The sequence below is a fragment of the Rhinolophus sinicus genome, linkage group LG03 (genome assembly GCF_036562045.2).
Source record: "Rhinolophus sinicus isolate RSC01 linkage group LG03, ASM3656204v1, whole genome shotgun sequence".
Lineage (NCBI taxonomy): Eukaryota > Metazoa > Chordata > Mammalia > Chiroptera > Rhinolophidae > Rhinolophus > Rhinolophus sinicus.
In genome coordinates, this window is record NC_133753.1 from 62689678 (window position 1) to 62712307 (window position 22630).

The 22630-nt window shown below is 33.0% G+C and overlaps 1 protein-coding gene across 2 annotated transcripts in view; it reads left to right on the top strand.

The window, feature by feature from the left end:
* UBR1 (ubiquitin protein ligase E3 component n-recognin 1) overlaps positions 1–22630 on the top strand; it is a 101493-nt gene that overhangs the window by 49243 nt on the left and 29620 nt on the right. For both annotated transcript variants that reach the window (XM_019725387.2, XM_019725388.2), the window contains exons 18-32: positions 353–418; positions 644–745; positions 3037–3100; positions 5173–5297; positions 7238–7290; positions 8389–8491; positions 8926–8974; positions 9364–9518; positions 11493–11592; positions 12170–12279; positions 14376–14462; positions 15416–15597; positions 19681–19886; positions 21290–21383; positions 22159–22308. In XM_019725387.2, the coding sequence (XP_019580946.2) occupies positions 353–418; positions 644–745; positions 3037–3100; positions 5173–5297; positions 7238–7290; positions 8389–8491; positions 8926–8974; positions 9364–9518; positions 11493–11592; positions 12170–12279; positions 14376–14462; positions 15416–15597; positions 19681–19886; positions 21290–21383; positions 22159–22308 (1646 nt within the window). The remainder of the gene's footprint in view (positions 1–352; positions 419–643; positions 746–3036; positions 3101–5172; positions 5298–7237; positions 7291–8388; positions 8492–8925; positions 8975–9363; positions 9519–11492; positions 11593–12169; positions 12280–14375; positions 14463–15415; positions 15598–19680; positions 19887–21289; positions 21384–22158; positions 22309–22630) is intronic.

Here is a 22630-nt window from a genome sequence, read left to right on the forward strand (position 1 = left end):
GTAAATTTACCACTTTGGAGAAAAATGGTGTTATGATTGACTGTAGAAATTGGTTTACTTTTATTGAAGTAGGTATTTTAAACTTAGGGGAAATAAATTTTTTTTGTTACACGTTGACAGTATTTACTAATGTGGAGCATTTTTAACTGAAGTATTTTCATGCCATATTTTCTCACTTTGTCCTCATAAATCCCTTAAAATGATTCATAGATTTATGACTTATTTTTTGCCGCTGAGGAATTCTTGGGGTTTCAGGTTTAAAACTGAGAAAATTTTCAGAATAGATTTTGTTGAAAATTCTGTTTGAAATAAGATAATTGTTTTAACTTTTATTCTACCTTTTATTAAATAGGTGTTTTATTACCAAGATGTGAAATGCAGAGAAGAAATGTATGATAAAGATATCATCATGCTTCAGGTATACCTATTTAAATTATTCCTGATATTTATGTCTTAAACTTGCTTCTTAGATTCCTTGTAATAAGAGAAGATACTGTAATTATTTTTAACTTTATTTACTTAAATGTTTCTCATTGCTAAAATATGGTAAATACAAATGGAAGGGACTACTCCGTTATTTTCTGCAGACTTAATGTTTCTCCATTTAATACACGAAAACTGTGATGCTGTATGTCATTCACAGATTGGTGCATCTTTAATGGATCCCAACAAGTTCTTGTTACTAGTACTTGAGAGGTTTGAACTTGCTGATGCTTTTAACAAGACCATATCTACAAAAGACCAGGTATGCAATAGAAACTGATATGTGAATTAATTGCAAAGGAAATATTATTGTTAACAATTTTAATCACATTTAAGATTTTTATTCTTTATATCAGCAAAAATCACATACGTATTACATGCATATGTATTTACATATACACATGTATACCCTTTTTTACTCTATAAAAATTAGAACGTATAGATTAACAAAAAGGAGAAGAAAAATCACGTGAAACACGGCCTCCTAGAAATTATCACTTTTAAAATTTTGGTATCTTGTTTGTTTTTAAAGAAAAATTGGATCATTTTATATGTGCTATTTTGTAATTTGCTTTCTGAGCTTACTGAAATATTGTGATAGGTTTTTTGCATGTCACTAAATGAAAATACAACTATATCATCTTTTTTTTACATAATCATTTTTAATGACTGTACAATATTACACTATATCAATGCATTGTACTTTCATCCCTATTGCTGAAGAGGTTTTTCTAATGTTTTTGGTGTTACAACATCTCTGTACCTCAAGGTTTAAACACTTGCCTAGTTATTTTGTTAAGATAAATTATTAGAAGTGGATTTGCTAGAGAAAACAGTGTGCTTTTTCTTAAGACTCTTAATACATATTGTCAACTTACTTTCAAAAAAGTTACTCCCATTTAAGCTCTCTCTAGCAGTATATACATCTGTAATGGCACTGTTTGTTTGTTTGTTTGTTTTTTGCCTTTCTAGATTGTGTGTTTATTGAGGCATGTATTTTAGATGACCTGAATTATTTTTTAACACTGAGATGCATGTAATTTGGCACCCACCAAAAGCAAGCTGCCAAAATGGAATGCTTTAATAAGAGTGAGTTAGTTGTCACCAAAGAAACTTAACAAACAGGATAAAAATGTGAGCTTCCTTTGAAAATGAAAAACAGTAACGATAACAACCCAAGAAAAAGAAAACCTGTGTGTGGCGAATAAATATGAATTTCAAAAATGATACCACATTAATCAATGTCACCCCAATAAATTTAATTTTAAAAAATGATACCACAAAATAGCGTACTTAAATTACATATAAATAAAGTTAGAATTGGTGAAATAGTAATTGCTCTCTTTTTAACAATAATTCTGTTGACCTTTGTTCGCCAAGAGGTCAAATTGAGTATAATAAGTAGGTACTTATATAGTAAACAAGAAATAAATTTCCACTATTTTTATTGATGAAATTAAAAAATATAATAATAGTGCAGTTTTTTGTAATACAAGTCTATTAAAAGAATGAATTGTTTTTGTTATAATGTTGCTTAATTGAAGCTCTACATTAGTGTTCCCTGTGAAAATCATTCCTAGTTACTGGGGCCATACAGAAACAGGCTGTTGGCTGGATTTTGTCCGCTGGCTATAGATTGCTGATCATTGGGTTAGTTAGATGCTTGAGAGAAGACCAGCAAAGCATTGTCCGTAAAAGAGGATGGCACTGGTATTTTTAATTTTTGTTGATCTGATAGGTGAAAGATGGTGTTTATTTTCACTTGTAGTTCTTTAATTATCAGTGAAGTTGACCATGTTTTCGTGATTGTTGGCCTTTATTCCCCACTTTTTGGTAGTGAATAATTTGTTCTTGTCCTTCACCATTTGTTGTTTTTGTAAAAGTTCCCTATTTAGTAAGGATATTAATTCTTCATTTATTGTATTTGTTAACATTTTTCACAGTTTATAATTTGTCTTGTGGAATTTTGTTACATCTTCATTGTTTTAATATTTAAACCTGTTTATAAGGTAATTCTTGACTACTTTGAGTCTACGAATCACATGATTTTATTCTTTCACATTAACAGCTACTTACAAAGGGCTGAAGAATAGGATACAAAATACAAAGCTAATTTTTAGTCATGTTTTATACTTAGTGAAAATGAATACCTAATTTACTATAGTGCTTAAATAAGAGGTGTGTTAGGGAAAGATATTCTCATTGTAATTGTTGGTTTGAAGCCACTATCTCACCAACCCAGGTAAGAAGGAAGCCAGTACTTAAGGAAAACTTAAAGATTAGAATTAAATTTGTTGACTTCAGGCTATGTGGGGAATAATAATAATGAAAACAATATTTAATAGTTTTTATTGAGTTCTTATTACATGCCAGGTATTGTGACCCTTGTTGAATTTGATGTCCAAAAGGCAATTATTCACCTCATAATTCTCTGTTGCTATGGTCTGAAAGAAAATACTGCACTAGATGGACCATGATTCTGATCCAGAAATGTATGTTTTGTGGAAGTTTTTGGTTCTTATGCAACTAATTTATTGTTTCTCAATTCTATAGGATTTGATTAAACAATATAATACATTAATAGAAGAAATGCTTCAATTCCTCATCTATATTGTGGGTAAGATTAAAACATGTTTTGAAATAGAACATGGGTTACTTTTTAGACAGAACATTAATAAGAACTATAATTTATCATTTTATTACAAATATAGCATAAAATATTAGCTAGATACTAATGTGACTAATATGATCAATATGTTTAGAAACCTACCTTTAAAAAAGTGTAGCTGTTAATATTCCGTCTTTATTTTTCAATATTTAATTTGTAATTGGACTTGTTTATAGATGTCTGGAATATAATTATCATAGTTAGAAATATAGATGAAAAATAGCTATACATTGAGTGCTAAAAATTTCAATGTAACACAGGTCTAAGTAAAATACACTTTCATTGTGTCATTCTGTTAAATTGGTTTGTGCAAATATTGGCCATAGTTTTACTTTTGTATGTTCTGTGTTATAGTCTTTGTTGATTTTACCAGCCAAGTAAAAGTCTGTGACTTCTACTTACAAAGGGCTCTTATTTCTTACTTTACTGCAGCAGACTCTGCTTTGTATTAATAGTTCCTAGTGAGGGTTCTAGCCACTAGCTAAACTAGTGAACATGGGTTCACTTGTTGGCCAGAGAGCTAGCCGCAGAGGAAGTGCTTGTCTCAGCAGGAAGTGTAGTAAGCCTTTATTGCTAAGTGAGATGTAAATCTTTTAAGCACTAACTCTTCCTGTCCAGAAGATTCCGTAGTAAACTGATGAAAAAAATGGACAAATTGAAAATGTGTTAAAGATTTTTAAGTTAATGATATACTTTATTGAATTATAAAACCTTGAGCAGAATTTTTCTATTTGTTCTTAGAATGCTATATGAAGAATTTCTAATACTGTACTATATTTTTGCTGTTTGATGTTTTTATTATTGCCTTTATGATTTTGCTTTTATTGTGTTTACATTTATTGGGTTTTCTCTTCCATGTGATTTAATTTTTAGTCAATACTTGCTATATTCCTAAATTCATTAATTTCTAGAGTCAATATTTTAAATATATATAACCTCTGATTTTATTATGCGGTGGAGAAAACATTAAAAAATGGAAAAAGATTCAGATTAGGAATCAGAAGATCTAATATGAGCCTTACTATTAACTATCTAGAGCATGCCAGTTATGTTCTTTGGGTCTCAAATTCCTGATTTGTAAAATGTAAAGGTAATCTACATGATCTCTAAGGGTCCTTCTGACACTAAACTTCTACGGGACACTGTTTTTGATGGAAAAAATTAGAAGATTACAAAGTGCTTTACAAAAGTAAAGAGGAACGAGTCTGGTGGAAATGAATTCATTTAACAAAAAGATATTCTTTGGCTAATTTGTAGAATTCATCAAGTTTAAGGCAAAGGATTACTGTCTGTAATAACCCTCTCATAGATATCATAGGACTTTGTACACATGTTGTATTGAAAATCAGTGGTGACATAAGGCAAGATTTTGTGAGCCTTCTTGTGGCAACGGAAATTAGATGCTGTTAACACCAATGAAGTTCCCATAGTCAAATTTAGCTATTGTCTCTCTTCATTTGGCAGTTTATTGAGGTGAAAAAATGGGAACCTGATCATGTGAGCATTTTAACACCAGTCATTACTGATACATATTACTGTTTTGTCATCTAACCCATAAAGACATCTTTAAGCATTTTGTTTTTCAGTTTTCACTTTGTTCTTTCTTAAATAACAAGTAAAGACAAAATTGAGGAAGATCTTGAAAGAAAAGCTATTGTTCAGTGATGGCCACTGCTCATTCAATGCCATCTGCCTTGTTTTCTGGATTAGAAACACATGCTAATTTAATTGAGGGTCCTTATTTATAATGTGTGAGTATGTGTATGTATACTTATGTGTGTGTGTGTTTAAGAAAGTTAAGAAACGGCCTGTGTTCTTGAGCTCTCTTCATTTTTCTTCCTCCGTCTTTCAGCAAATAGACTTTTGTTGTTCAGATTTAGGAACATGTCCACATAATTTTTGGTCCCTCTCTCATAGACGTAATTTAATGCAATGTTCTGTGTATATATGCGCCTGGTGGCACGAGATTTAAATAGAAAGCAGTTAATTGTTTTACTTTTTCTTTTCACTGTTTGTATTAGGAGAGCGTTATGTACCTGGAGTGGGAAATGTGACCAAAGAAGAGGTCACAATGAGAGAAATCATTCACTTGCTTTGTATTGAACCCATGCCACACAGTGCCATTGCCAAAAATTTACCCGAGAATGTAAGACCAGTTTTATTTTTTACTCCATTCACCTTAGATGGGATCTTTTTTTTCCTTTTTCTTAATTGGAAGCTACTTCAAAGTTTTAAGAAAATTTGTTTAGCAAATTTTGCAGATGTAAAACTGACACCATTCATTATTTAGTGGTATAAACTTTAAGTCTGGACTTTTGGGCATTAGGAAAACATTTTAGAAGCATTCTGGCTACTAAGGAGATATTTTAGAGCAAGAAACTCCTTGACTTTTTGTTTACTTTAAAGTAACATTTCTCCAGAGGAAAAGGAGGCTCCCTGAAATACTGAGATTAGTTGGGTGGTGTGTTAGTTGGAGTCTTCTTAGAAGCAGATATCAAGATAAAGCATTTAAGGTTTTATTAGAAACAATGCCTGGGAGAGAAAGTGGTGAGGAAGCTAGGGAAGGCTGAGAGAGCCCTCATGCTGTGATGCACGTCTGACTCTAGGTGAAGGAAAGAGAGAAGGAAGGTTAGATAGATGCATCCTCGGCTGGCTAGACTAATCAAGGCTTGACGTCTTCCCATGTCTCTGAGTGAGTCTGCATTAGTATCTCTGTTCCTTCTAAATGGGGGTCGGCAGGGTGTTATTTTCATGGCTGCCATGGGTGATATTTATGTTTTTGTATATACTGATATTTAAGTAATAGTTCTAAAAATTATGAGTCTCATTTTATTTCCCCTGAGGTTTAACTATGAATTAGAACAATGATTCTTGAAAGAGAATTAGACTTATCTGTACTATCAGGGCTTTCCAGAGAAGTAGAATAGAGATAAGCTTTGAATATTCGTCATTTTCCCCCAAAATTATTTGTATCTTTTTCCAGTTTGTTTTTTAAAATTATTTTCCAGCCACAGTTGAAATACAATATTGTATTAGTTTCAGATGTACAACATAGTGATTAAACATTTGTGTGCCTTACAAAGTGATCACCTAGATAAGTCGAGTTCCAGTTTCATTAACTCATTCTGAAACTAACCGTTTGGCTAAAATTTTATAATTTTATAATTTTATAATTACATAATTACTAATGTGCTTTAAAATCAATTTACTTACATATTCCTTAGCAGCTTTCTTAGCCATAACGACAGTAAAATAGTAGGTTTGATGTTCTGGATTATTTTTTTTCCAAATACATATTAAAACAAGTGAATAACTATTCAGAATTTTAAAAATACATAGCTGTGTGCCATTAAAGTAATTTCACATACCGCTGGTGATATACATACCATACTTTGCAAAAAAAAACTGCTTTAGGGTATACTCTAACTTTTTACTGCTTACCCTAAGTACATTTTTTTCAAAAAGGAACCTAACGTTCTTCATTTTTGCATGACTCTAGGAATCCATTATCTTAGTTTAGTATCTTGACTAGGTCCTTATCCCGATTTTAAATGACTTAATTGAAAAAAAAACCCTTGTTCAAAGAAAAGTTCAGGTCAGGAAGGAAAAAAAAACCACAATTGTTATATAATTGTGGAAGCCGGAGTGCATTTGGACAACTACATACGGTATGTGTTTTGCTGTAGATTCCATTTATTTTGTTACCTTGGATTTAGGGATTAGGACATGATGGACATGTGCTTAAATGATGTGGGTGATAAATATACTACAGAAAAGTTCTTTTTCTTTGAACTATCAGTAATGCGCGTGTGTGGTGTGTGTGTGTGTATGTACACATGCACATGAGGGCAAACTGAGATAAAATTTCTTCCTTAAGCAGTTTATAAATAGGTCTTACCTCTGTCAAGAAATTGCTCTCTCCAAACAAAGAGAATTGGTTTTAGACCTAATTTTTTATATTGGAAATTGATCTTTTTAAAATTATATACGTGGTACTTCAATGTTGTTGAAAATGTATTCCAGTTCACAGTAAGAGAAGAAAAAGTCATTACATGAAAGTAAAAATGAAAAATATTGTTTCAACAGGAAAATAATGAAACTGGCTTAGAGAATGTCATAAACAAAGTGGCCACATTTAAGTAAGTACTTAATGTTTGTACTTATTCTGAGAGGTAAATGATCTTTGTTCTTGTACTTTGGATACTTTGTAGAGGCTCTGAAGTTCTTGCCAGAACTCCCAAGAACATGAATGGAGTACAGATTAGAAGGAGAATGAGGGATACACAGTAGGCGCTTAGTACATGATTGTTGAAAAAAATGAGTATTTTTGGCAGGTGAATGAGAAGTATCCTTTTGTGATATTAGGTGACTTAGATAGCAAGTAACAAAGAAACCTTTCCAATAGTCTCTATCCCATCAACTAATCCATGACTTCATGTATTCTATAAATTTTCATTTTATATGCTAATTTTAGACTTTAGTGGGTTTAAAACAATATTTTACAATTGTTTGATTATTTGTGGTATATAAAATGGAAATAAGATTTTAAGGATTAATTCTTGAAATTTAAAAAATTGATACTGGCAGTGACTTTTCACTTGTTATAGTATTGTAGTTATAGATAAATTACTAGTTTTAAATAACTGAAAATACAAGGTAGCTTTTTAAATGCTCTAATAATGTTCAGTGAAATATTTCACTTAAGAATTAGATAGAAACCAAAAACTGAGTAAATGTGCAGAACAAATATGGTGTACTCCTTTTGGTCTTGATGCTTTTCCTTATAGTGCTGTACAGAGGATTCAACACTATATTTTCATCTACAGTTTGCTGAGGACATGATGTCTCACTACCATTTTAGATTTGATCTTAGATCATGCAGTGTGCTTTAGTTGAGCAAGCACTCTTTAGTCTTCAGAGGCTAAAAAAAGAAGCCTTAGAGATTTAAGAAGAGCATGGGATCAGTTCTATATAATATAAAATAAACTTCCTCAGGTTTGTTTGAATTTCATAATTATGAAGCACAACTTAGCTGTTATCAGGACATTGAGCTTACAATGTTGGTTTTTAGTTTTACTATTGGAATGAAATTTGTCATTTCAGTTTAAGCAAGTCGAATGAGACATAAGTATGTTTTCTTCCTCTAGATTTTGACTTTCATTTTTAGGTTCTCATTTTGTCTGTATTCTAGCCTTCAAGAACACTGCAGTTTATGTCTGCATTTTCTTTTTATTTAGGAAACCAGGTGTATCAGGCCATGGAGTTTATGAACTGAAAGATGAATCATTGAAAGACTTCAATATGTACTTTTATCATTACTCCAAAACACAGCATAGCAAGGTAGGAAAAGATATCCGCTTCAGAAAATAAACCTAAAATGCTTTATGCTTTCTAGCTCCATAGAAAACTTCCTGGTTTTCATTAATAGAGGCCATTATCTCACCCGAGAAATTAAAATTGAATCAATAATGTTATCTAGTGTACAGGCAATATTCAAATTTTCCCAGTTATACCAAAATTGGCAGCAGGTAAATATTGTTGACAGAGAGAATGTGGACTAAATTCTTGAGAAGGAATATTACCCATCTATTTTGCAGTAGCCTTACCTAGTACTAGGACAGCCATTTTGTTTCTGGAACAAGATAGCATTTTGAATATACACTTCGGTATATAAAATATTTTGGTAGGTTGGTGGATCTTTCCAGTCAAAGCTTTTCATTTATTTCACGCTTGCCAGACAGCATATTTAAAGACAGATATATTTTTTTTAATAGGCTGAACATATGCAGAAGAAAAGGAGAAAACAAGAAAACAAAGATGAAGGTAAAAAGTGAGATTCTGAATTGACTCATTATGACCATTTTCTATAGTTCTGTTGTCAGCCAGGCATACAGTGTTTTGTTTACTGAGAGCGGACAACTAGCGGAAGTGCAAAGAACCCTTTGTTTCTTGTTCACATATTAAGATATGGCATACATCAGTGGTGACAGAATTTTAAATTTATAGCAAATGGAGTTTATTTTGGGTGCTTGACAGAGTGACTTATATTTCTCTCGACACTGATGTTTTCAGTGCTTTAAAGGTAACAAAAATCATGTGTCATTTTTGCACATAATATATGATTTTGGCATTTGCAATTTAGCCGGTAGAATAACCGAGATAAAAGGGTACCTATTTGTCTCTTCTTCCATCCATCTCCCACCTACTTATAGCATTACCACCACCACCACCTCCTGAATTCTGCCCTGCTTTCAGCAAAGTGATTAACCTTCTAAATTGTGATATCATGATGTACATTCTCAGAACGATATTTGAGTGGGCATTAGACACAGATTCTAACTTGTGGACTGAAGGGATGCTCCAGATGGTATGTATATCTGAAATATTTTCTCTACTTCATAGAGTTCATGGAGATTTGAAGAAGTTCCCTAATCTAACTTTAGTCAGAACCACATCTAGAGCATGTGAAATCTAGGGATCATTAAAAGTAGCTAAGGTGTGGCACACATTTCCTTAGTGACACATTCCCATGTTTTTAGTATCTTAATTTTTTGAGAATCATTTATATTTTAAAAAAGAAGAAAAAAGGCCTGCTGCTCCTAATAATAAATTGGCATGCCACGATTTCATCATAATTTTCTATATTTTTTCATTTCACTTGTATTAAGAGGAGACAGTATAATAAAGAATTGAGGGCCGGCCCGGTGGCTCAGGTGGTTGGAGCTCCGTGCTCCTAACTCCTAAGGCTGTCGGTTCGATTCCCACATGGGCTAGTGGGCTCTCAACCACAAGGTTGCCGGTTCAACTCCTCGAGTCCTGCAAGGGATGGTGGGCTCTGCCCCCTGCAGCTAAGATTGAACATGGCACCTTAAACTGAGCTGCCCCCTAATGGCTCAGTTGGTTGGAGCCCAGGCTCTCAACCACAAGGTTGCGAGTTCGATTCCTCGAGTCCCGCAAGGGATGGTGGGCTGCACCCCCTGCAACTAAGATTGAACACAGCACCTTGAACTGAGCTGCCACTGAGCTCCCGGATTGCTCAGTTGGTTGGAGCACGTCCTCTCAACCACAGGGTTGCCAGTTCGATTCCTCAAGTCCCGCAGGCGATGGTGGGCTGCACCCCCTACAACTAGCAACGGGCAACTAGACCTGGAGCTGAGCTGTGCCCTCCACAACTGAGACTGAAAGGACAACAACTTGAAGCTGAACGGCACCCTCCATAACTACGACTGAAAGGACAACCACTTGACTTGGAAAAAAGCCCTGGAAGTACATACTGTTCCCCAATAAAGTCCTGTTCCCATTCCCCAATAAAAAAAAATTCTTAAAAAAAAAAAAAGAATTGAAGACAGGTCTAGGCTGGAGTCTTGAGTTACCCCACTTCCTACTTCAAAGGACAGAATAATTTCCCCATTGGTAAAATGAGTATAAGTGTAATGATTCCATACAGTTGTTATGAGAATTAGCTCATTAAGTGGACATACTGTTATAAATTACTTAAAAATGTCACCTTTGGTAGCTGTAACTATATATTTATTTAGCACCTGCCTAACTAAATTTTCTTTTTTCCTTGGCTATTGTTGGTCTGGAGGCTCTAAATGCTGTCATACTATATATGTATCTCAATTTTTATTGTAACAGTGGTAAATACGTGCAGTAAAAACTTTCAAACCACACAGATATATTTGAAATCAAAAGTTAAAAATTTTCTCCCTGCCTCCCAGTGCTCTCTACCTAGGAGATAAGTACCGTTAAAGGTTTGTATCTTCTGCAGATCTTTCCACATTAGTGCACATAGGCTTACCTCATTTTTAATAGCTGCATATTCTGTTGTACGGGTATCTAGGAGACATAGTCTCCTAATAATGGAAAATTAGGTTGTTTTTAGGTCTTTGTATAGCAAACACTAAAATGAACATCCTTATACAAATATCTTTGCACACTTAAGTGAGTGAATCATACTGATTCCTAGTACTGGGTCTATACTTTTACATTTTTGATAAATATTTTCAAATTGGCCTCCAAAAATGTTACACCGATTTACCTTCCCATCATCAGTATAGTGAAATGTGCCTGCTTCCTGAGACCTTTGTCAGTTCTGTGTTTTTATGAAACGCTAAACTTTTTGCCATTCTAATAGGTGAAAAATAGGATTATCTTGTTTGAAGTCACATTTCTTTAAGTGAAGTTGAACATTTTTCATATGTATATTTATCACTTCTTTTTCTATAAACTGCTTGTACATAACCTTTGCCCATTTTTAACCTATTTTTTAATACCTTCATTTAAAATGTATTTACCTGAAGATATACAGTTTTAAAGATCTCTAATTTTTCTCCTTTAGGCATTTCATATTCTGGCATTGGGCTTACTAGAAGAAAAGCACCAGCTGCAAAAAGCTCCTGAAGAAGAAGTGACATTTGACTTTTACCATAAGGCTTCACGTATGTTTTAGTCTGAATGAATGATGTGTTCGTTTTGTACTGCCTTTAACCTGGAGGAACAGGATAAGTTTATTTTTATTAAATGCTACCTGATTAAAACAGTTTTTTCAAAGCACATTCCAGGGACATTAATTATAAGTCCAAGAGAAGAGAATCATTTCATTTTCTATATTGACACACTGTATTTTTTAGGTCCTTGAAGACATCATAAACCTGTTCAGTTTATAGATACAACAGCTCCTCCAACTTCCGTATTTTTGGAATTTTGGTTTTTATTTAAGTGTTTTTACTAGACAGTGAGCCATGTGGAGGAAAGGCAAGACAGATCAATAAGAGTAGCTTTCACTTAGCAGCCTCAGTGGAAAATGTACAAGAGAGACAAAGTAATGCAAATTTTTCAAGTTGTTTATTTTAGTACTTAGTACTTCATGTAATTGCAGATTCTTCCATTGAAAATGTAATTAAATTGATTGCAGACTCTGGTTATCAATGTGAATAACATTAAATATAAATTATAATTTATACATAAGTATGAAGATATTTATTTATGAGATGCAATTTTTGTGTTTCAAAAAAGGATTAGGAAGTTCGACAATAAATGCTCAGAATATACAAATGCTTTTGGAAAAACTCAAAGGAATTCCCCAGTTAGAAGGCCAGAAGGACATGATAACATGGATACTCCAGGTAAACCTGAAAAATAAACTGATTATGTCTTGGTTTAATTATTAAAGAATCCTCTCTTTGCCTTTAAAATTAAACCACTATATTCTTCAATTATAAAGTCATTTACACTGATTTTCGTGATTACTCACTCCTATGTTGTCATGTTAATAATTCTATTTTCCCTATGTTTTAGTAGTTTTTTTAAAAATAAAATATTCATTTGTATCATTACTCAGTCAACATATATTGAATGCCTACTGTGTACTGTGCGCATTTCTAGACTTTGAACAAGACAAAGTATTTGCTATCATGAAGCATACATATTATTTGCGATAAACAGATAATAAACAAGAAAATACCAGGATAATTCATAGATGTGTAGGGGGTAACTTTAGATCAGTAATCAAAAAGACCTCTTAGGAGGTGACATTGGAGCCTAATGACATGAAGCCACCCTTATAAGAGTCTGCAAGAGTACTCTAGAAAGAGGGAATAGCAAAGCAAAAGCCCTGAGGTGGCCAGAAAGAAGGCCACCGTGACTGGTGCACAATGGAGGAGGGAGAGAAAGGTAGGCAGCAAGGTTAGAGGAGCAGCCAGGAGTCAGATCATATAGGACCTTACAGGTCAGGGTAAAGTGGTGGATTTTATTTTTGAGTACAGTGGGAAGCTATTTAAGGATTTTAAGTGACATTATCTGGCCTATATTTTTCTGCTGTGAGGTAAATGGATTATAGGGGACAAGAGTAAAATCATGGAAACCATTGGAAGACTATTGCAGTAATCCTGGTGAGAAGTGAGCATTACCTAGGCTAAGGATGCAGATAGTGAGAAGCTGGATTGATTCAGGTATAATTTGATGGTAGAATCTGTAGAACAAGCTGACAGATTTGATGGAGAGGGATGAGGGATCTCAAGGAGTCAACAAGCTCCTGGATTTGGAGCTTAAACTATTGGGTGGATGGCAGTGCCTTTGACGAGTGAACAAGGGGTAGGGAGAGAAGACAGGAATGTTACTTTAATGGAAAATCCTGAACATGTAAACATGAAGCCAAGGTTATGGAGTTTCCCCTCACTGTATTAAAATATTCTGATGTTATCAGCTAGATATTATTTTGGTAATTAGAATATAGAGTGGTTATTTTCTACATTCATATCAATCAGAGATCTTTGTACTGATTTGTACTTCAACAAGTCAGCCCTTTTTATTACTTAATCAGAGACATTCCTTAAGCAAGCTTAATGTAAATAGGTATGTAGCTATAAAATAATGATATTATTATTAAGATTTCTCTTGAAGTATATTTCATGAATATTTAGTATTTGTGTTAAATTTATCAAGTAATCATTTAAAAACGTAAAACTAAACCAGAGAAGAAATAAAGTAGTTAACTATTCTACCTTTATTAAGAAAGTGTATTGAACTGTCATTTAGTCCAACATTTATATCCTACAGACATGGTGTTGTAAATTGGAGATCTATTCCTCAAAATTTATTTTCCATTTGAATAACAATATTCATTGTCAAAATATACAAAAAAGCACAAGTATCTGCTCTTATAAACAGTAGGTATTTTATCCAAATACTTAATATAAAGTTGTCTTGTAAGTTCCTTGTGGGAGATTTTTCCATATGAGACAGGCTCCTTCAAAATTTCAGTAAGTTTATGGATATACTATCATATTGTTGAAACCTTGATATTTGTTAAAAAAGATGATGTGGTTGTTCTGTAAACGTATCCCAAGATAAATGATTGAGTGAAATGGTAGGAAACAGTGTATACTCATATAGTAGGATCGCTTTTTATGAGGATATATTTGAATACAGAGAATTAACAATTTTTATTTCCCTAACAAAAGCAGCGGTATGGTCACACCTGCAGACTGTATCAGTTGATTTTCCTACCTGCAACCTCCTCCTTTGCTGGATAGCTGATCGACTAGGGGAGGTGTTTGTTACAGACAGGAGTCACTTTATGCGTGCTCATATTGTGTGTGTGTGTGTGTGTGTAAATAGTTTAAGTCAAACATTTGGAGACATGATGACAAAATCAGATTAGTGAATTTTTCTGTTCCTGGTGAATCTAACCAAATCTTTTAACATTTCATTTGTTTTTCAGATGTTTGACACAGTGAAGCGATTAAGAGAAAAATCTTGTTTAATTGTAGCAACTACATCAGGATCAGAATCTATTAAGAATGACGAGGTAATAACATAATAATGGTGACATTTATCTCTGTCTTTGAACTTTACTGGTATGAGAGAGCTGCTGCTTTTTGTTAGAAGGAACCTGTTTATTGTAAAGTATGTGAGATGTCTATCTTCTTTTGCTTATCATGTTTCTGTACTGTAGGGATTAGCGTTACTTGACATGTAGTTATCCAATACACATGTATTTTACAAAAATCAGGAAATTGATGTGCAGTGGAGCTCTGTTGGAAATACCATGTTAATTTAAAAAATATTTTAATATCTGAAATTAGGATATGTCTTTCAGTTGATGGCTCTTTATAATTTAATCAGCAGCATTCTTAGTGGGACATAAGATAATGGTACATCTTAGAGTCAGTGAAATAACGGTAATATTTAGGTTATGATTTTCATTAATATAATGAATCAGGTTTTGATGACTTTAACCTTAAAATTATTAGAATATTATTACTTGTGGTTATTAACTATCCTTCCTAAAAGGAATATACCAGTCTTAAGTTAGAATAAACAATAAAAATATACCAATACATCTCAGTAATATTGTTAAAATTCTCAATGTTAGCAGTGCATCTAGGAGTAACTGTTAGACATCATCAAGTTGGCCTAAATTGATTAAATGACAGTGATTAAATGACTGACAGTTTTAAAATTTTTGTTTCATTTAATTTTTTTTCTTAATGTGCTAGCATTGAGTATAAAAGACAGTTTATTAGATATTTAAGGTACTTGACCTTTATGTTAATTATTGAAATGACCAAAGGAGCAATTCATTGTATGATGCAATGGAGCCTGTATACTAATTTTGAGGCATCAGATTGAATCTTGCCTTAGGGAGTGGTGTAATCAATGTTGTTAGACTCTCACTCTAGGAAATTTTGCCTCATTGAACAGTATATGTAAATTATAACAATGGCTGTTACCTAATTTTTGTGGTTTCTTAATACCCAGATTACTCATGATAAAGAAAAAGCAGAACGAAAAAGAAAAGCTGAAGCTGCTAGGCTGCACCGCCAGAAGATCATGGCTCAGATGTCTGCCTTACAGAAAAACTTCATTGAAACTCACAAACTCATGTATGACAGTACATCAGAAATGTCTGGGAAAGAAGACGCCATTATGGAGGAGGAGAGGTAAAACAAAGCGAAACTAAACATCAGCAACTAATTTTTTTGGAGGAAAAATTGCATACTCATTTTAAATAATGTTTTTTCAAAATATATTTTATAGTGAGAGAAATTACATTATGTATTTTTAAGGAAGGAAGGGGACAGTAAAGGCTCTAAGGTACTTACTGAATATAAATTTACATTGATGAACAGTTCAAGTGCACAATGCAGTTTATTGGAATCCTTTATGCACAAAAAGATGAAAATGGGAACAGAAAAAACAGAAATGAGCTCCTGTTATCTTATGTACATGAGCATTTTTAGGTACACATTTATATATCAGTTCATATATTCCACATTATTTTTATGATTTCTGATAAAAATGATGGCAGTCACTACAAATTGAAAAAATAATCCTTCAGAAAAAGGTGGTTTATATTAGTTTTTCTTTTTTTCTTAAAGAGTTAAGACAGCACATATATAGTCATGGATAGCACACTGGAATTGGAATCAATAAATCTTGTTTTCTGAGTCCTGACTGTAGTATGCTCTTGGGGAAATCCATTAGCCTCTGAGAGCCACGGTTTTTGAGCTGTTATATAGATACAGTGAGAAAACGGAGGAGTCAAAATAATGGTACTTTGAAAAGCATTCCAGTTTAAAATATTGAAAATACTTTCTATGCTTTTTTTTTTCTTCCTATGCTTATTTTTAAAAACAAGCTGTCACTGCTCTTTAAAGCAATGTGTGTTATGGATACTTTTAGGAAATTGTGCTTTTGCTTTAACAGTAGAAACATACTCCATATAATATGTCTGTAATCCCAAAACTGAGTATACTAATAAAAACTACAAGGAATAAAGACTACATATTTTAAAGATTGTAAAAAAAAGATATGAAGGTAAGCTATCCTTGGCTGACTATAGTAATAAAACTATAAATTAATACAAAACTTTAAACAATAAGCAGCAAGTCCCAACCCTCTAATACTACGTATCAACAATGTACTATTTAGAAAGTAATGAAAAAGAGACTACTGTATATTTATCCAAACAAGAAGATACAAGCAAAAGTGTACTCAATTAATGACTTTAGTGCTTTCATTATTTTTATTGCCTGATTGATTGCACACATAAAATGATGAATCTGTTCTCATTGAAAACAAAATAATACAGTAAGTCTCCTTTGAGCATTCTCTACACTCCTTTTTTCCCACAGATAACAATTGCCATAAACACAATTGTTCAAGACCTCTTCCTATGCATTTATAAACGTGTACATAGAGAAATAATGAGTCTTGTTTTGAGTTTTTAGTGGTTTATTTTTATTTTACCATATCTTTTGTTTTGTAACTTGCTTTTTCACTCCAATGTCTTATAAATTTTTTCATGTCAATATATATAGCTCTATAGTATAGATTCTACATCATTTTTTATGACTGCTGCATAGTATTCCATAATGTAAAAACACATACACACACTATTTTTTTAATCAGATTTTGGACATTTAAGTAGTTTTCGCCTTATTTCCCAGTTTTCCCTTATTTTAAACAATGTGTGTGTGTGTGTGGAGAACATTTTGTATGTTACCCTTGTGTAATAGTACATGTGCTTCTCAAGGGTGGAATGTGACAGAGCTAGGTCATAATTATTTAAAATTTTAGTATATACTACCACATTGCCCTTCCAAGTGGCATTACCAATTTCTACTCCCAGCAGAGTATGAGAGTGCCTATTTTCTTTATTTTCACCAATACTTAATGTTATCAGTACTTGAAAATATTGGATATAATCAAAATTATAAATTTGTGCCTGTCTGAATTTCCCCAATTCCCACTTAATACTAAGTCGAACATCTTTTCATATGATTGTTCAATAACGTATTAAATTTTGTCTTTGGGTAATTGCCTGTTATTATCCTTTGCCCATCTCTATTGGGTGCTTTGGTTTTGTCTTATTGATTTATAGAAGTCCTTTAAAATTATGGACACTAAACTTCGTTTTATGTTTCTCATTTTATCCCTATTTCTTTAATATTAGTTATGAAGTTTAGCCATAGAGAAGTTTTCAGCATTGATAAAGACAGATTTATTAGTCTTTTTGAGTTTTAACTTTTTGTATCATGTTTAAAAAGGCTTTTCTTATCCCAGAATCATAAATATATTTTCTTGCATTTTTTAAAAACAAAATTTTAATTACACAGTTAATTAATACATTTTCCTTTTAAAAGTCAAATTGTGGAGATAAAGCTAACATTCTATTTGAGCTCTGGCCCAAATGCTTGACCCCTTTCTGCCCATTCTCAGAGATATTCTGATTATAAGTTTTATGTATATTGTCAGAATTTTTACTATACTATTACATACAAATACATGTATCCATAGAAATCACATTCAGCCTCTTATTTGCATAAATGGTATTATGTACATATCATTCTATAACTTCCCATTTTCACCCAATACTATGTCTTGGAAATCTAAACATGTTCTTACATATAAAACAAACTCAGTGTTTCTCAGTCTTGGCATTTGGGCAGCAGTTCATTTTCATGACTGGTGAATTTCAGAACATTTAATATCTGTCCCCTCATCCACTAAATTCCAGTAGTGTCACCTAGTCCTTATGATAACCAACAAGTAAACCTTACCCACGTATTGCTGGATACCTCCTAGGAGGTGGTACCACACCTAGCTGAGACCCACTATTTAAAAACTGCGTAGTATTCTGTCTTACATAATTTCATTTACATTGGTGATAACATTTAAGTTATTTCCAATTTATGGAATGGTCTACAACATTTCAGGGAGCTTCTTGAAGCCCAGGTAGAGAGGCAGTACTGCAGAGTAGTTCAGAACATGGCCTGTGAAGTCAGATCACGTAGGTTAAATCCTGGCTGTACTACTTCCTAGTGATGAGTCATTAGGTAAGTTTCTTACCATCTCTAGGCCTCAGTTTCTTCATCTGAAAAACGAAGGTAACAATAGTACCTACCTCAGGATTGTTGGAAGGGTTAAAGGGGTTAACATAATGTCAAGTATTTGAAAGAATGCCTCACATCACAATTAGTGTTTTATAAATACCGTGTTTCCCCGAAAATAAGACCTAACCGGACCATCAGCTCTAATGCGTCTTTTGGAGCAAAAATTAATATAAGACCGGCTTATATTAATTTTTGCTCCAAAAGACGCATTAGAGATGATGATCTGGCTAGGTCTTATTTTCGGGGAAACACAGTATTTGCTGTTATTTATTGTATTATTATTGTACATGTTGACCCTAAGAATTGCTAAATCATTCAAGTGTAAGTTTTTTATTTTAATAGCTACCATAATAGAATAGAAACTTAAATGCTTAACAAGAGGGAATGGATAAAACTATTATGGCACATATAGTAAGAGTACTGTGCAGCCGTTTAAAATGATGTTTCTGATGGGGGTGGCCAGTTAGCTCAGTTGGTTAGAGCGTGGTGCTAATAACACCCATATTAACACAGTGGCCCATGTGGGGTTTGATCCCCACATGGGCCACTGGGAGCTGCGCCCTCCTTAAGACATAAATAAATAAAATAAATAAAAATAAAAATAATGTTTCTGAAGAAATTTTAATGACAGGAAACAATTAAGATATAAGTTAATAAAAGCAGGATGCCAATCTGTATATGCAATATGGTAATGATTATGTAAAAGTTATAAATAGAAAGCAGACTGGAAAGAAATATGCAAGTGATTATCTGTAAGTTGTGAGAATATAATGCCTTTTATTTTCTTCTTTATACTTTTCTAGATTTTCCAATAATTCTTAATCAGCATGTATTACTTTTATAATCAGAAAAAAACAGATAACCCAGCTTCTTGGTACAATAAATTAATTATAATATACATTCTACTTTGTGATCTGCTGATTTCGCACTTAGCAACACAAAATGTATTTTCTAATAAGCAAATTAACTGATAAAAACTAGGGGATAATATTAAGCTAATTGCTAAATAGCAGTTTTATTTTGTTTTTTTTTTCTTAAAGTTCTTGCCCTACAGTTACTTAAAATCTATCAAATTATAAAGACAAGTAACCAAAACGTGTACTCATTTGTGGTCGTTTCTCTTGGTAGCACTCCAGCAGTCAGTGACTACTCTAGAATTGCTTTGGGTCCTAAACGGGGTCCATCTATTACTGAAAAGGAGGTGCTGACATGCATCCTCTGCCAAGAAGAACAAGAGGTGAAAATAGAAAATAATGCCATGGTATTATCGGCTTGTGTCCAGAAATCCACCGCCTTAACCCAGCACAGGGGAAAACCCATAGAACTCTCAGGGGGTATGTATTGTTTAATAAATAATCTTTTGAGCATTTCTTTTCATACTTATGTAATTAGAAAAAAGACTGTCTGAAAGAAGTTTGGGAGTGGGATTGTGTTTAGCCTTATTTGGTCAGATCACAGTTTACTCATGAAAAATGTACTCTAGGTTTTTACATGCCATGTTGGCTCCTTTGTTCTTTTTTTCTTAATTTGAATTTTTGTTAGCACTTGGCCACATTGCTCATTTTCTCTTTGTGTCTCTTTGTCTCTGTCTCTCTCTCTCCATGTCTCTGCTCTACTGTTTGAAAGTAGGATGCAGGCATCATGATATTTATATTTCCACATGCATTTTCTAAAGCTAAGGAAATATATCTACTATACCATTATAACATTTAAGAAAATTAATAATTCAGGAATATCATCTAATGTAAAATCCATATTTTAATTTACCCCCCTGCCTTCAAAATGTCACTTTTTAGCTAGACTTTTTTTCATTTAGAATCTAGACATGTTTCATGTATTGTTTTAGTTATGTGTCTTTTAGTCTACTTTAATCTAAAATAGTCACTTGCCTTTTTTCTTTCCATGATAACTTTTTTTGAAGAATGCAAGCCAGTTATTTTATATAGTATCTTACATTGTGGATTTGTTGATTGTTGGCTCATGATTAGGCTCATGTTAAACATATCCTTGGCAGGAATACTAATTAGCTAATGTATTGTACTTCTTACATCACCTCAGGAGTTAGCTGCTTTATTTTTAAAATACCTTTAGAATGATAATATTGATTTAAAAAGCGGGTGGTGGGGGGCTAACACTTATTGAGTACTTACCATATCCAGGCACAGAAAGTGCTTTCTGTGTATTTACTCAATCTTTACAGCAGCCCTATAAATTAGGTACCAGCATTGGCTCCATTCTATAGATGAAGGAACTGAGGCACAGAGAAGTTAAGTAACTTGCCCAAGGCCATGAGTTATAAGTGATGAAACCAGATTTTGAACCCACAGTCTGTGCTTTTATCCAGTAGATTATAATGCCCCAAAATGTCCCTTTAAATTTACCCACATTACTCAAAATTACAAAAGTAAATGGTGTTGAGTCATAGAAAATCACTTCAATGACCAAGATAATGTAACTTAAATGTAATGTTTAAAATAAAAATGTAAATCAAGAATAGAAGTTATCATTAATCCATACTAATTTTAGAATCAAACCTGGAAGTCTAGTTTTTTTATTATCCTCTTTTACTTATTATTAAGAAAATATATCCTGCTGTCATGATAATGTGACACTTTTCTTGGACATTTCTGAGAAAGTTTATGATTCGAATTATAGACCTGATAACCTCTATTTTTTTTCCTTTCATGACTGTGGAAGAGATGATTACATATCTCTTATTTTTGTCTTCCTGTACCAGAAACCCTGGACCCACTTTTCATGGATCCAGACTTGGCATATGGAACTTACACAGGAAGCTGTGGTCATGTGATGCATGCAGTGTGCTGGCAGAAGTAAGTTGTCCTTCTGACATGTTCTTAAAAGAAACTAGGAATATTGAAGTTCACTAAAGGCCACAAAAAGGCATGTTTTCCCATGTCTTCTTTCCTTCCTTCCTTATTTGAATAATTGAAGCAGTTTTAATTACTAATTTTGTTTGCATGGCACTCATTTATTATCACCCTTAGAAATTGGTGTGTAAAGTTATAAACTTAAAATTTTCATGCTTCCTTTCTACTTGCTCTCCACAAATTAATTAGTTCCTCTTGATCAGTATTTGTGTAAAAGAAGCAGTAATCTATATAAAAATTGTATTCCCCTCAAAACAGTGAAACAGTACCTTTGAGATAGAATAGGACAAGAAATTCTAGTTCTACCTCTGGAAGAGATGAAAAGATAAGAACTATAATTCCTGAGAAATCTTGTATAGGGTTCACCCTTTTGGCATTGGATTGAAATATATAATTTTCCTATAATAGCCAATGACTACTTCAGTTGGTCATTGGAAACTGAGGGAAGTAGTGTCCACATTATGTCTCCATGGTGTTGAGGCAGGAGACAAGTTATGATTCAGTAAAATTATTTTAAAAATTTTTCTACCCTGATGAGTCTTCCAGTTTTCCCCCAAAAGAATGGGCACCCTATTTCTTCTGTAATTGGAACTTGTATATTTTTGCATGTAGCTTTTAAAGACGTTTGTTGAGGCAAAAATTTCAGATTTTTCTCACTTGTATTAGAACAAAGATACATGTATAGTTCTGAATGGACTTGTGTCTTCGAATTTTGCAGATATTTTGAAGCTGTGCAGCTGAGCTTTCAGCAGCGTATTCATGTTGACCTTTTTGACTTGGAGAGTGGAGAATATCTTTGCCCTCTTTGCAAATCCCTGTGCAATACCGTAATCCCCATTATTCCTTTGCAACCTCGAACGATAAACAGGTATATTTTAATTTCTGTTTTGGTTAATTTTATAAAAAGCTGTCTTTCATTGTGTCTATTTTGGTTAGATTACTAGTTTCTTTTTTGCTATTTATAGTAATTAATACTTTTTCATTTTATAAAATATTCTGCTTAAAATATGATTAAAATTAGCTCCAATTTTTGGTCTCTAAAACAACAGGAACATTCAGTTAGTCAAATCTATAAGTTGTGTGTAAAGCTTCCAACTGCCACTAAAACAATAGAACTTTGATCTCTTTCTTAGCATTCACAGAAGGAGAAAAGATGCAAAGAAGATTCATTCCTTTCATATAGTCCTTTG